The sequence below is a fragment of the Myripristis murdjan genome, chromosome 13 (genome assembly GCF_902150065.1).
Source record: "Myripristis murdjan chromosome 13, fMyrMur1.1, whole genome shotgun sequence".
Taxonomy (NCBI): Eukaryota; Metazoa; Chordata; class Actinopteri; order Holocentriformes; family Holocentridae; genus Myripristis; species Myripristis murdjan.
Window position 1 is genome coordinate 29,693,923 of NC_043992.1, and position 14,533 is coordinate 29,708,455.

The 14,533-nt window shown below is 41.0% G+C and overlaps 1 protein-coding gene across 2 annotated transcripts; it reads right to left on the reverse strand.

Annotated features, from left to right (window-relative positions):
• Positions 1-8,793, reverse strand: c13h19orf47 (chromosome 13 C19orf47 homolog). 2 transcript variants are annotated; one of them, XM_030067770.1, is made up of 8 exons: positions 8,770-8,793; positions 7,433-7,520; positions 7,138-7,252; positions 5,101-5,182; positions 2,777-2,902; positions 2,512-2,661; positions 936-1,009; positions 1-841 (listed from the first exon to the last, which is right to left on the reverse strand). In XM_030067770.1, exons 1-8 carry the CDS (start codon positions 8,786-8,788, stop codon positions 308-310), a joined length of 1,188 nt encoding a protein of 395 aa, XP_029923630.1. In that variant the 5' UTR covers positions 8,789-8,793; the 3' UTR covers positions 1-307. The 2 variants fall into 2 exon arrangements, with proteins under 2 accessions (XP_029923630.1, XP_029923629.1); XM_030067769.1 differs by having other exon boundaries at positions 2,587-2,661; positions 8,770-8,788.
• Between the last annotated feature and the right edge of the window lie 5,740 nt (positions 8,794-14,533).

The window sequence follows — 14,533 nt, forward strand, 5'->3', positions numbered from 1 at the left end:
GTGACCACTTATCATTTGGCAGCCTAACTAACTTTAAAAATAGTAAGTCTAAAAACCGTTACGCAGCATCACATCCCTCCATACACTCAGGCTGACTGCAGTTAGTGAAATTAGTTACCAAAAAAAAAAAAAAAAAAAAAAAAACATGTTCTGCAGCCCTGCCCGTAGTGAGGATGGATGCAAAAAAGTGGTAATACAAATTAAAATACAAATTAAAAAAACAAAACAAAAACAAAAACAAAAAAACCCAATGTATAGAAATAGTCTGAATATTTTCTGAGGGTAGACATGGTCAGGAGTTCATGTGTTAGGTCCTCTTGGAGCCAAGTCTCTTGAAGACACTGACAGACCCAACGTCCATCTGGGCCCCCAGGCACTCCGCCCCTCCTGCTGTCCCCGTGCTGCTGCTCACCTTGGAGCTGGCCACTGCCGGTCTTGCCCGGGCTCTGGGTCGGGTGCTGGTCACTCTGTTGTCCTGCGTGTCAGCTGGTGGAGGAGAGGCGGCCGAGCTCGAGTGTGCGGCGGGGAGCTTGCCCAGTCTCTGAAGCACGCTGAGCTTACCAGGCGGGACGCCATCAGAGGAGGAAGAGGTGGGAGAGTCTGAGGAGGGTTTGAATTTGACCCCCAGGCGCCGCAGGGTGGTAGGGGCTGGTTTCTGGATGGGCTCTTTCTTCTGGGAGAGAGACGATTTCTTCAGCACGCCAGCATACTGGAGGACTGAGCCCTCTCCGTCACTGTCATCCTCTTCCCCTACATCCATATTAAGTCCAGCTGCCTTTGCTGCTCTTGACACGTCTTCCTCTTCATCCGCTCTGCCTAGACGGCTGAACACACCGGTGGGCTGCCGAAAGATTAAGCATTATTACAAAAAGAACACCTTTACAGGCTGGTGTCCAATACACAACGAGCTGCTAATGTACACCACAAGATCTCACCTTGTTATTGCTTGTTGTTGTGTCTGCCTTTGATTCAGCTCCGAGTCTCTCAAATACAGATGTACGTTTCACACCTTGTCATGGAAGAAAGCAACAAGCAGTGTCAGAATGCTAAACAGATCTGTGACAGGTTGACAGACAGTGCCTTTGATAGATTCGCATTTGAGAGTAAGACTTCAGCAAATAATTCTGACAGCTGATTAATCAATTTGTCGGCTCATGGAAAATCATAAACAGTGCCATCATGTCACCCTGCACACTAGGGCATTAACGTAAAGGTCGACCCGTCAAAATGGGTTGCCAGGATCCGTTGAAAGTCGGGAAAAAAGGGTGCCTTTCAAACAAAAATGAAAAATGTATCACTTACGGTAACAGAACTCATAATCTACAGCAATTAGGAACAGCTCTGCAATTGCTATGCATTGAAATGAACACTGTTAAGACTGCAGACATCCTTCCAATTTGCTTTGCGTAGAGATACCGTTTTTTTGTCTCGATTTTCGTTTGGAAATTTTGTATTATTCAAAAACAGACACTTCACAACACAGGTTTCATTTTGACAATTCACACCAATGTCCTTTTGCTTATAATTTGACACAAGTAAAGCTCGCTGTACTGCTGTTCATATAACTACAGTACTAATACAACCTGACATGCCCCTTGATGTATTTGAGTCTTTGCTTAAGGGCTTGTCAATCTCAGCTGCTCTGTGGATCAGATGTTTTCAGAACAAACACAAAAAGTGGGAGGACTTTGGCATGAGACAATCAAATGACAATAGCTAATGATAGTAGATGTTTCATCGACATTATTGTTAGTGTTGAATAATCATTACAGTCCTACTTCAGAGAACAGCCATGTGCAAAATGTTTTTGGACTAGGCATATATTCTCCAGTCATATTTGTAAATTATGTTTAGGGCTGGGTATCGAACTTAGATACTTTAATGGCACGGACCGAATAACTTCAATACTATTGAATATCAAAAAATGGCATGGTACCGAAATGTGGCACCAAATTTCACTACTTAAGGAGTAAATCTCATCAGCGTCGGTGAGACACTAAGCATGCAGCATACCTGTACCACGATCTAACGTTACACGTTGTAGAGGCATGCAGGAAAAACACTACGTTACACCTAGAGACATTATAAAATTGGCTTTGAAAAGAATAACATCTTACACATGTTGTGGATTATTAGCAAATTCCTGCCAAAGATAAAGAGCATGAAAAGGTCAATCAATCAATGGTGCTCTTGCAACACATGACAAATGCCGTCAGATTAAATCAAGCAAATCTAAGAAAGAATGTTAGTACACAGTTTGACGGAGGGGACAACAGCTGGGGGTGTGGCACACAACAATTAAGAGACAAATAACAATTGAAAGACTAGATTATCACAAAAGAAAGACTCAAGCAGACAGTGTTTTGCAGTATGGTTTCAGTTGATTGAAAGTTTTAGTTTGCAAGAAGCCAGCCAGTTAAAAATGTTAGTATTTAGTGGGTTTGTTAAGCATCCAGAATGTCAGTCCAGTGAGTAGACGGAGAGATGTCCAGGCCATCGGGTCAGGCCTACCTTTCTTGGCCTGTTGGGCCAGGATGCGGCGTGTGCGTGGCGTGGTGCCTTTGGGCATGTTGATGATGTACTTGCCTTCCATCTCAGCTGTCACACGCCGGCGCTTCACCGCTGGCAAACCGTTCCCCTCATCTGCTGGCTGACTTATGACTGGAACAAAAGAAGCAGGTAAACAATTTAGAGTACCAGAAATGGTGGTTTGATAAGTGAAAAAAAAGCTGTTTTGAAGAGGAAATGGGGTAAAGGAACTACTTGTGATATGCACCTGCTTTGCCACTCCTGTTTGCCTGTTTGTTGGACACTGTGACGGAGAGGCGGTTGTCTGGGCGGCGGGCTGGAGTGCTCGGTGGAGAGTCGCGGCTCAAGGCGTTGGCAATCATACGAGTGGCGGCTGAGACGAAACAGAGACATTCTTATTGAGCTCATATATTTATCTTATTTCTTCTGACATGACAACGCTATGTTTGATCCCTGAGATCAGAATACAACTCAGCTTGACAGCTGCCTTCTGAAACATGTGAGGCCTCTCTAACATAAATTAAAAGCAGAGAATAAAGGAAAAGTGTGTTTAACTTCAGCAACATTTAGTATCTAAAGAACCATTTCACACCATCTTCCAACAAATAAAATTCACCTGGAGCAGCAAAACATATTTGATAGCACAGCTTATAAAGTTTTCTATATACTTTATATATACAAATACTATAATTTGTTGCATTTATGAAATTTTAGAAAACTGTTGTCATTTTATTGCTGTATTTATCTGTTGTAATAAAGGAACACACCAAACTCTTACAGACAGGAGAAAATACAATGGCATGTGTTAGCCTACTTTGAACCAAATTAAACACAGAACTATGCATGTCTATTTGTGTCTTCCCCATATTTGTGGAAAATGAATAAAATGAAAAGTAGCACACTTTGAAACAAATAAAACATATAGTTGCAAAGAGTCAACATAAAAAACAGGCCAGTTTGTATTAAATTAGAAGGCCACATATCAATCATACATGTGAGCCAGCATCACTGGCAGTGAAAGCAAATGAATCTGTCCACGTAGAATTAAACCCTATTTTCCTCTGTGACTTTTCTTTTTTGGATTTATCTATGGTTAGTTTACCGGGAACCAGGGGTCATAAACTCAAGATTAGCCACCTGCAGTGAGGTGCAGGGCCGTAAACATAATAGGATGTGAGGCATATTTTTGCTGACGAAACATTAAAACATATTTTCATTTCAGTGTCACAGTATCACCTCGAACTGCAAAATAAGAAAACTGTCCATTGTGCAACAAAAAATAAATTAAAATAACTTATTTATGTCCATGTTATTTTTTTTGTCAAAGCTACAGGGAGCCAGGTCTAGACCGCCCTCTCAATTGATGTAAACCCAGAATTGCAGTTTGTCCAGTTTAAGATGACACCCAATTATTTTATCTTCTTGCAGAAACAACAAATAAATTTAAACATGCCATTTCAGTTGAGATAACCATAAACGGCTAGTCAAAATCATGTATTTACCAGATTTAGCCCCAATTAAGTCACCCCTGAAACACATGGGGGTGAAAATCTCTCAAAGGGATCCCTTTGCATGACATTTGGTAAGATTCTTAAGATTTTTGGGTATTTATGCTTTACTGGATACAGTGGAGAGAGAGATAGGAAAGACAGGGCACAGGGAGAGAAGTGACATGCAGCAAAGCACCCGAGCTGAACAAACCAAATATAATAACAAATATAAGGATTTGGAACAAATACTCCAGTTTTGAGTTTTGAAGTGAAATTCAACCCCTCCTTGGGCTGTAAGCCATTACATAATAGGTGAAAAACACTTGTGCCCATCAAACGTCAACTTGAAGATGTTGAACACTGACACTTTCTGATATCTAAATTGCAAATATGTGATAATTAGGGGAATTGAGGCAGTAAAGGTGGAGGACTGTCAGTGACGGTGGAGTGGATGTATTTTGTAATCTATTTTCCCCCTTTTAAATTACATGCTATTTGTGCATAGAAATAAAAGTTGCTTGCAAGTTGGTGTTGCAAAGACAAGCTGCAAATGATATTTAGCCTTGAGTTTAACAAACATTGTTACTTCAGGCTAGTAATTAAAGCATCATATCTCTGCTGCACTTTCTGCTCTACATTCTGCTGCTGCAGCACAAATAACTCGGTGCTGCCTGTTTTCTAAAATAAAACGAGATCCAGCTAATAATTATTGTTAACGTATCTGTTTTGTTATTTGTGACGAAAAGCAAACTGTGTGCCAAATTGTATTTACAGGCTCTCAACCTGGCAACGAAAGCTTATAATAAATATGATGAAACTGAATTAAGAAGACTGAGAGATGAAGATATTTGATCTGGAAAAGTCCTGCTTCTCCAGATGGTCAGTCTGCTCTGTGGTGTTTTCACCAGCTTTTATCAGCCTTGCTTCCATCTTTTAGTGGGATGCAACACCTCCACACCAGATGGAGGTGTAACAACAATTACTGTGGTCGAACAATTGATGTAACTGTAAACTGAAACACCTAAAAATAAGTTGAAATCTGTTATAGCACTGATCGACGTAAGGAAAACTAGATGCTCACGGGTGTTGGCAGTTCTTCTGAGCTCAGCTTGAACACTGGTCTGTCCTGAGGAGATGGCCTCGGTGGCCATTTTGCACATGTCCTGCAGAGGGAGAGAAGATATACCAACAGAAAAGCAATTTTAAACTCAGAGAAAAAAGAAAAAAGACTATTACCCCTTTTCCACCGGGGCTGGTTCGGAGCCGGTGCCTGACTTAGCACCAGTTTTTTGGTTTTCCACCGCCCGGGCTGGGGCCAAACTGGTGCCAAACTGGTTCCAAACTGGTGCTAGGCAAGCACCGACTCCGAGCAGGGGCTAAACAGGAGCCAGAGAAAGAACCGATGACGCGGCCCACCGCGTCATTGGTGGGCGGGGTTACAAAACAAAACAGGAACTGCGAACGCTATAAACATAAACAATAATCCCCGAGAAGCCGTGGGTTATACTGATTTTACAGCGGCATGGAACGCGGCTCAGCAAATTACATTTAAGGATGAGAAGCACCCGTTTTATAACTAAACATCGCTGTCATTCGTTCCGATCACGAATCCAACAGGTAGCCGGCAATAATTGTGATTTTCGCCTCTGTATTGAAATGTAGGCTTGTAAAGACATAAGCAGTATTTGCATCGCTAATAAATCCAGATCCTGCTCCACCCGGGGCCAGAAACTGTATCGGGAAAGCAGCATTATATGCTTGACTGAGACGCGGCTCACGAACATCATCCCCGACTCACTGATCAGTTTCACCGGCTTCAGGACAGGACGGGCGGACAGAGACAGAGACGCTGCAGCCGCTGTATAGTATGAGTGTGCAGTTTTATGTGTGTTGAAGTGATGAAGCTGCCGTGACAATGTAATTTCCTGCAAAGGATTAATAAAGTATCATTCATTCATTCATTCATGATGGTTATTGTGATTCTGAGCGGGCGTCTCGCGCACCCGTCATTACGTTTTCCGAAGACGTCATGACGTGGCTCTGACTTGGCTCCACTTGGCTCTTGGCTGGTGGAAAAGCAAACCGGTTCTTCGTTGGCACCAGGTTAAGCACCGGCTCTAGCACCAGCTCCGAACTAGCACCAGGTTTTTTCTGGTGGAAAAGGGGCATATTAAACACATTTTACCTGGTAAGGATGAACTCAGATCTACCGGACAAGATCTGTGAGCTGAGAAAATCACATATGACTTACTGTACATTCATAAGCCCGTCCTGTTGACTGATTACAGCAACGCCACTGAGCAGAACAGCTGCTACACCATGCAATTTTTAACTTTAAAATTACACAGAAATGTATGCAGTGAGTTAAAATTCGGGTTAAAGCAGTGAAAGGTTATACTGAACAAATGAACTGAAACTACAGTGATTGTAAACTACTTCAATATACAGTATCACTATATCCACAATCTTTCTGTAAAGGTAAATCTTGATAAAATTTGAACCAGTGATGGTGTAGGATCATCATACCTGCCAGCCCTTTTATGACCAACAGATTCTCATGTCATTAATATCAGACAACACTGTACTGGTCCTCCACTGTTGGTGCTGGCTGCAATATCAACCACTTAGTATTTAAAGACGATCAAAGATCATATAGTTTCAACCATAAAATCTGACTGATCAAAGACTCATTCCAGTTACTGGCTGTTATTTCAACTCTTGTGACAGCCGAGGAGCTGGTTTACCTCTCTTGGTTTTTATTCTGTGTATTTGTACTCCTTGAAAGGAAACGTATGAGAATGATGAGATTTAATAACTAAGTATAATAGTCCTGTAAGAGTATTCTTTACTGGAGTTGTGGGTACTTTGATACTGCTGATGGTAGCTGACTGTGCCTTGTACATATTTTATCATGACTGTACCCAGGATCACATTAACAAACACCATGTTGGGTGCTACTAGTGTAGTGCCAATATTGGTGTCACGTGGCATGATTGAAATACTGCTTCATTTCAGTAAGATGCTTGATTTTGCTGTTAGAGTGACTTTTTTAAATGCCTGTGAGCATGTTCAAAGTGTTTGATCTAATTTTACAATTTACTGTAAAACCTGAGCTCACCTGTCTGTAGACCTGCTTGGCATGCTTAAGAATGGCAATGATGTCGCCAATGACCGTGATGCCCAGATCCATCATGATCTCCTTACTGAGATCCATGAGCATAGTCTTCTGGATTCTGCAGAGAGACAAAGAGCCCAAAATACATGAGGGAGAGGAGCTGCTGATCTAAAAATACACTTTTCAACCAATTACTATCAAAATAGTCAGACAACATGAAACTCCTCCACTGTCACTGCTCAAACTTTTCTCAAATGTCTTTCACACAGTCTTGCAGCTTTTATGTCATTTAGGTTACCTGTTGTCGACAAATGAAACAGCGTAAGTGACAGCTAGGCCAGCAGGGATCCCAGCATCCTTGAAAAACTGAATCCATTCTGAGGTGGCTGAAGTGACAAAGAACAGCAGAGTTAAAAACAGTACAGCAGAAAGGAAAAAAAACATTTACTTTATCCACTGGTAAAACCTGAAGTATGTTCTACACATGTCATTAAATATATGGTTTTTTTTGGTTTTTTTTTTTTGGAGGCAGGGGTGCAATTTAAATATGAATAACTGTACTCAAATCAATTCAAACGGCATTACCATTAAAATGTTTTGAGAAACAGTGCAAGCTTTAGTAGGACAAATGGAAGGCGGCCCTGAATCTGAGAGGACAGCAGCATGCTGAGGGGAACACATGCTGCCCATGGCCAGCTGGGTGTTATTTTTAAAACCATGATGAAACTTCTTGTGGCAGGAGTAGAGTTCCAGTGGGTGGAGGGGTACAGCCAGAAACTACCGGAACAATGGCTTTGCCGAGCATGCCTGAACTGAGAGCTGCATCATGTTTCATCTCGCAGATACATTAACAATGATCATAATTAAGACCAACACAATTAAGTTAGTATTGGCTGTATTTCACTGAGCCAGTGATCTTTAGAACGACTTAAATGGGTGAAATGAAGACATGTAACATGAATTCACAATATTAAAGCAATATAAGAGGAGATAATTCATATCTGATGATAATGCCACGTCCGGCGGTGGACTGTGGGAGTTATTAAGCTAGTTATGTGCCTCTTACAAGCACGATATTGATCATGTAAAACAAAGTTAGCTGGCCAAAGCCTAAAGTATGACATTGTATACATTATATGTGGGAAACAAAACTAATCGGTTATCACTAGACGGAGTTAAAATCCTGAATAGCCCCGGCGCTAGTTATGCTAGCTAACTGACACGACGGCTTGGTAGCTAGCCCATTCAAACTTGAAAATGCTCGCAGTTTAAGGTGGAATAACTTGTTTCTTTGCTGCCGCCTGGTTTTCTAACTCGTTTAGCCTCAATTAAGAAATGACCACATCGCTGAAGCGGTTGTAGTAGCCGGGCAAAGGCTGGAGTATGCTTCTTGACGTTAGCCCTCGGCGGCCACAAAGCCAGCTAGTCCTGTTAGCCTCCAGAGCGAGACAGCCGTTAGCCGCGAGGCTAGCGGGCGCCACCGGCAGCCCTAACGTAGAAAACCAACTGCGCTACTTTACCAAACCCTGCGACGAAGCTAGCGCCTGATACTCCGGCCCCGCCGCGTCATGATACACCGAAATATTTCAAGTCTCATTAAATAGCCATGCCTGCTGGCCGGGCCCCATCTCTCACCTGTTGTCACCGACGCCATGTTTACCAGTGTAGAGTCAGCTGCATCCGGGCGGCTGGCTCTGCGCTTATGACGTCACTTCCGCCAGACAAGAAGCTGTTCATGTAGTGAAGTTCCTTCTTTGGGCGCTAGAGGGCAGCACAGACCGCGTTTACAGCGTCTACCACTCTATCTGATCCCCAAATTTTATTTCTCATCGCTCAGTTCTCAACTCTCAATTCAAAGGCTTTACTGAAATGAAGTCACAAGAACAATTTTGCCAAAGCATCAAAGTGCTTTTTTTTTTTTTTTTTTTTTTTTTTTTAATATATTTGGACAGTACACAATAACCGTAGGCCTGTATCAAAACGTGTAACAGTACATTATAGTATACGCGCGCGCGCGCGCGTGTGTGTGTGTGTGTGTATCTAGGTCAATCACCGTCCCTCAGGTTGCACACATGTTGATACATACGAGGCAAAACCAAAATCACAATTAAAAAATACTCCTAGGAGTATTTTTTAATTTTGAGAGCTCATAAAGCTCTCTGAAATCTGACATTACAGAGCTTAACTTGTTAAGATAACTTTTCTTTATTTCATTAATTTTTCACATTTTTGGAGGAAGTGTGTCGCTGTCTCAACCTCACCTCCCCAACAGTGATCCCAGGCTCTGTTTTATTTTGGTTGCCATGACTTTTTTTTTTTTTTTTTTGGTTATTATTATTATTATTATTATTATTGTGTGTGTGTGTGTGTGTGTGTGTGTGTGTGTGTGTGTGTGTGTCGTCCTTTTCGATCGCCACTGAGCCTGGACTTGGTCAGGATCTGCCTCTGCTTTCCATCACACTCTGTCTCTCTTTCAATTCAGTGAGTTTTACTGACACGAAATTCAACCAGTGTGTATTACCAAAGTTTTGGTAATCATTAATATCATTAATAATGATGACTAAAGAAATCTCTCTCTCACTCACACACACAGACCCAAAGAAAACTTGTAGTACATTGGCCAAACATTAACCAAGGTCAGGCACATAAAAGGAGGAGACATAAACCTTATAATATGTTGTTTATTGATGTCATTTCCTCACAATTTGGAAATGAATGACAGTTGGCCTAACCATCATCAGAGAAGATAGCTCACTCAGCTTTTGCACTCTATAACCTAAAATATCAAAAATAAAAACAAAAGGCCAGAAGCGTAAAGAGGGGGGCAGGACACCAGAAAGAGAGCAGGGATTTTAAATCCAACATGGCAATTTCTCCATGTAGTTTGGTCCTAAAAACCAACAAAATAAACATGGACATGCTCAGAGAAATTACTGAGTTACATTTAAGGGCATATGCACTGAAAAAATATAGATGTAGTTATTAGAGCACCTTCATGAACTAGTTAAGTATCTGTGGGCCCTGTGACATCAAAATAATGGCACACTTGCACTCTGCAGAATAAGGTTTCCCCATAACCTCAAAATGTATCACATATAAATTCATATACGGTATATATATATATATGCTCTGTCTTGTTTCTAACTGTGACAATACTGAAACCTTTGCTTCACGAACAGACAAAACTTCAAAATATACAAAGTTACAAAAGGTAATGAAACTTTAATAAAATGCATGGATTACAGAAGGAGAAATGGCTCCTTTGAAATGAAATGAAATGAAAGAACCTCGGTAGTGTCTCTACACATAATAACAAAAATGAAAACAATACTTTTTTTTTTTAAAGGCAATTTGTAGCAAATATTTCTTGTAAGGATGTCACCTCACAAAGGTCATTAGCTATAATCAATTCTGTGAGTAAGTAAATGTTACAGAAAATAGTATGAATAACTATCAATATTTTAAGGGTTGATAATTAAAGCAATATCATCTTCACATTGGACATAGTAGCAAAGAGAGTGCCAGAGTCAGCTCGAGCACTGCATGATCTTCAGATGATTTGCTACATAATGTTCATCCAAGAGGATAACAAGTATTGCAATTCATACTCGGCAAAATAAGGATTCAGAAAGAGTGGAATTTGTGGAAAAATACAAATGCGTGACAACAATCGACCTATAACAGGAAAACAGGAAAGGCCTCGCTCATTTAATTCTTCCTCGGACGTTGTACGGGCAGATGCTCTGTCACAACGCCGGTGGGTAAACATTTCTTTTCCTCTCATCTTCACTTTTCCCTCCATGCTACCTCCCACAATTCCTCAGGAGCACAGCAGTGACTGTATTCTCAAACTGAGGGCAGATTTGGACCCATGCCTACGTGACATAACAAAAACACAAATCTAAAGAGAAGGGGAATAAATTAAGGGCAAGAGTGAGTGTAAGGAAACATGTTTGCAGTGCAGGTACAGTACAAAGACCCTCTGAGATGTGTTCGTCACACCTAGAAATTGAGCAGGCAATTTACTAGCATTTTAAAACCGCCGGGCGTCCAGAGCATCAGCTGCTGGGAATTCACAAAATCAACATATCACTGGTTTCCATATGGAACAAAGAGTCCTGACAGGACGATTCAAGCAAGTGTGTTCTTTTGTCCGGAGCCTCAGCGATTTACAATTTGTTTCACCGTACAATGTGAAATTGCCTCATCATTATCAGGATATTGTACATACTATAAGTAGCACCACATAAACCTATGTACATGAGAACTAATGAATATGCTTTATGTGTATTCTGACACCAGAATACATTCTTATCACATTTGCTTTTGGAGAGTAATCAAACAGCATCTTCAATATTTATACAAATATAGGCCTTATTCAAGAACATAAAAATGAGGTCTGTCCTTGCTCTGATGCCAAGAGCCACATTTGAAAAAAACAAAACAAAACAAACAAAAAAAACTTATATCACTGAGCTGGCCATTTGTTGATTAATCATGTTTATTTACTGAAAATAGAGCTCTTAACTAGCAAATACAATCACAAGGAATTTCATTTTAATGTTGGACAACATAGCACAGGAGTACAGGAATGGAGAAACTCTTACATGATAGTGCTGACAGAAACATCAGCGCTAAAACTTTGTGATTATCCTTCAAATACACAATTCAACAAGAAAGTGTCACTGAGTGATATGTCTGTGCTGGACAAAAGGCATACTGGATACGTAACATTTTGTCCTTAAAGGAAACAGTTAAGTCTTTATGTTGTACTCTGGAAACATTTAATATGCATCGTGACATTCAATCGTATTTTGAGTCAGATTAGCATCGAGTGGCATTGATTGCAGGTGTCAGTAGCTTAAGGACAGACCTCATAGAGAAAAACAAACAAACAAACAAAACAAAACAAAGGCAATAGCACAACCTTCTAACATCATCATAAACAATACATTTAATGTGTCCTGGATAGTGCCTTATACTGTTTATAAAACATATAAATACACATGGATAGCGGCAGTGACATCGTGCTTCATGTTGAGGGACAAGGGAGAACTTGATGTTTATTACAGTTTTTTGTTCTTTTAGAAAAATATCCATTTTAAAACTAACCTCAATAACACCTCATCTTGTTCTTCATTGACAAAAATATCCTATTTAAATCTGCGAACATTCATACTTTACAATCATGGTACATACACTTATATATACATGTCTCCTGTATATATGTATATGCATATAGGCTTACAATTAGATTGTTTGACACAGAAAAAACTGTCATAGTGCACAACATGCCTCTGAAGTTGCCAGATGAAAACACAATAAAATAATGAAACAATAATAGTTACAATGAAATAATAATAGTAACAGTTATGAGGAAATATCTCTATTAAAAAAGGAACTTTGGCAGCAACAGTACAAGTAAAAGCAGAGGTCAATGCAAAACAAACAAACAAACAAACAAACGAAAACGAAAAAAAAATAATATAACAATTCTCACTCAAACATATAGGAAAATAAATTGTACAAATTCACAGGCAAAGAAAAGACGCTCACTCCACAACATCAGCCCAAATTTTCTCCCCTCTGTTGCCAGGTGTCGCTTTGTGCTCGCTCACCTCATCAACCTCAATAAAGAAAGAAATAAACGGGCCAAGTGGCTCTGAGTGCACACACTCACAATAAATGCACCCCCGCCTTGCCTCCGCGGAGGGAGCAGGGGAGGTACGGAGACCACTGAACCCAATGCTTAGAGGTTGTCTGCGTCACTGAAAAAAATAGTCTCTCCTCTAAATAAAGGCATTTAGGTTCACATCTGGATGATTCTATGGAGCCGACAGACCGATCGAGTCGCAGAGAAGCTCTGTGTCAAAACAATGGAATCAACGTGACATTACTTGTTATAACCACGTTACGCAGTTGTTTTCTCAAAGATTACACTCTCATTACATAAATCCCAAGTAAATGACAGAAAATACTTGATGACAAAACGAGAAGATGGTACGCTGCAACATAACATTGTCTGTAACTTCAATTCAGAGACTTGAAAGCGATGGTGTGAATATGCGCGTGTGGGCCCAGGGTGATGAGGCTTTGTGGTATGGAGGTGGTATTACGCAGGGTAAGAAGTAAAAGGTCACCCTTCCACACAGTTGGCAAGAGCAGGAATTTTTTTTTTTTTTTTTGCTTTGTTTAACAACATTTGGTTCCAAAGATCAATGGTTCAGATGGGATTCATCCTCTTTCCACCGTCGTCCTCAAGCGTCTCTCCGCTGAGGCTTGAACTTCTTTTTGTTTCTGCTCACTCCCCCTCCATCCTCATCTGACCAGCACATCATACCTCGAAATTGTGTCTAATCTTCATTTGTGTGAACATCCAAGAATGGCTCAGCAGAAGACAGTGGCATCCGTCTTGCATTTTCTGTTCATCAAATGACTGTTTTGCAATTGCGTCTATGTGCGTGTGCGAGACTGTTTTAGCTGCTGTTCACCGTTAAGGGATCCGCTTTGAGAAATGCACTCCAAAAAGGCTCTTCTGTATGTGGTTGCGTCCATGTCGGTGTGTGAGGGGGTGCAAAGGGACGTGTAAGTTGGGCCGGCATTCACTCAAGGTCCCAGGGGCTGGAAGGGGTCTTCGGGCTCTCGGGGGACGAGGACTTCAGAGAGAGGGAGAGACACAGAGACAGAAGAGGAAAAACAGAGGTGGGTAGAGATGGGACGCATGGTAGGTTGGAAGGCAGACGGCAGAAGAACTTTAAAACGAGAGGAAAAGCACAAAATTAAGCGGAGGCTGCGTGATTCAGATCCCCAGCTTGCCAAGTCCCAGCAAATGGAAGAAGCAGAGGAAGTCGAGCGGATGAGGGGCGAGAGGTGAGCAAGAGATCAGCAGTCTGTCCCCCACAAGAAAAGACCCTGTGTGTCCTTTGTCCCTATTTCAGCTTTGCACAAATACATTCAGCATGAAGATAAGGGCAGAAAGGAATGGAAAAGGATGAGAGCAAGAGCACTGGAAAAGGAGTGACCGACAGAGGGAACGAGGTGGGGACATAGGTGCTTGTTGGATTGTAGGGTGAGCTTGTGGTATTTTAATCAATGCACTGTACATGTGAAAGATCGTAAGTATTTACTGTGAATTAAGCTGTCTGCTTAGTCAGAGTACTTAAGACTGGCAGCTTGGACAGCCAGTGACTCAGTTTGTATTCAATTATCTTGACTAGCTGCACTTGTTCTGATCATAAAAATAATATGTGTTGAATTGTTTGTGCTAAATGTTAAATGTTAGATACTGATCTAATATAATCTGTCTTATGTGCAACTATGGCTCATTATTGGAATGCATGTCAGAATGTGTAAACTTTAACCCAATCAGATACAAATGATTGTTGTCATTGTCATTGTC

What these genes read in the sequence shown, in the direction of transcription:
- c13h19orf47 (XM_030067770.1), bottom strand. An exon ending in CAGAAGAACTGCCAACACCC is followed by an intron (nt 2,903 to 5,100) that starts GTGAGCATCTAG and finishes GTTTCGTCTCAG; the next exon opens with CCGCCACTCGTATGATTGCC. An exon ending in GGCCCAACAGGCCAAGAAAG is followed by an intron (nt 1,010 to 2,511) that starts GTAGGCCTGACC and finishes TTCCATGACAAG; the next exon opens with GTGTGAAACGTACATCTGTA.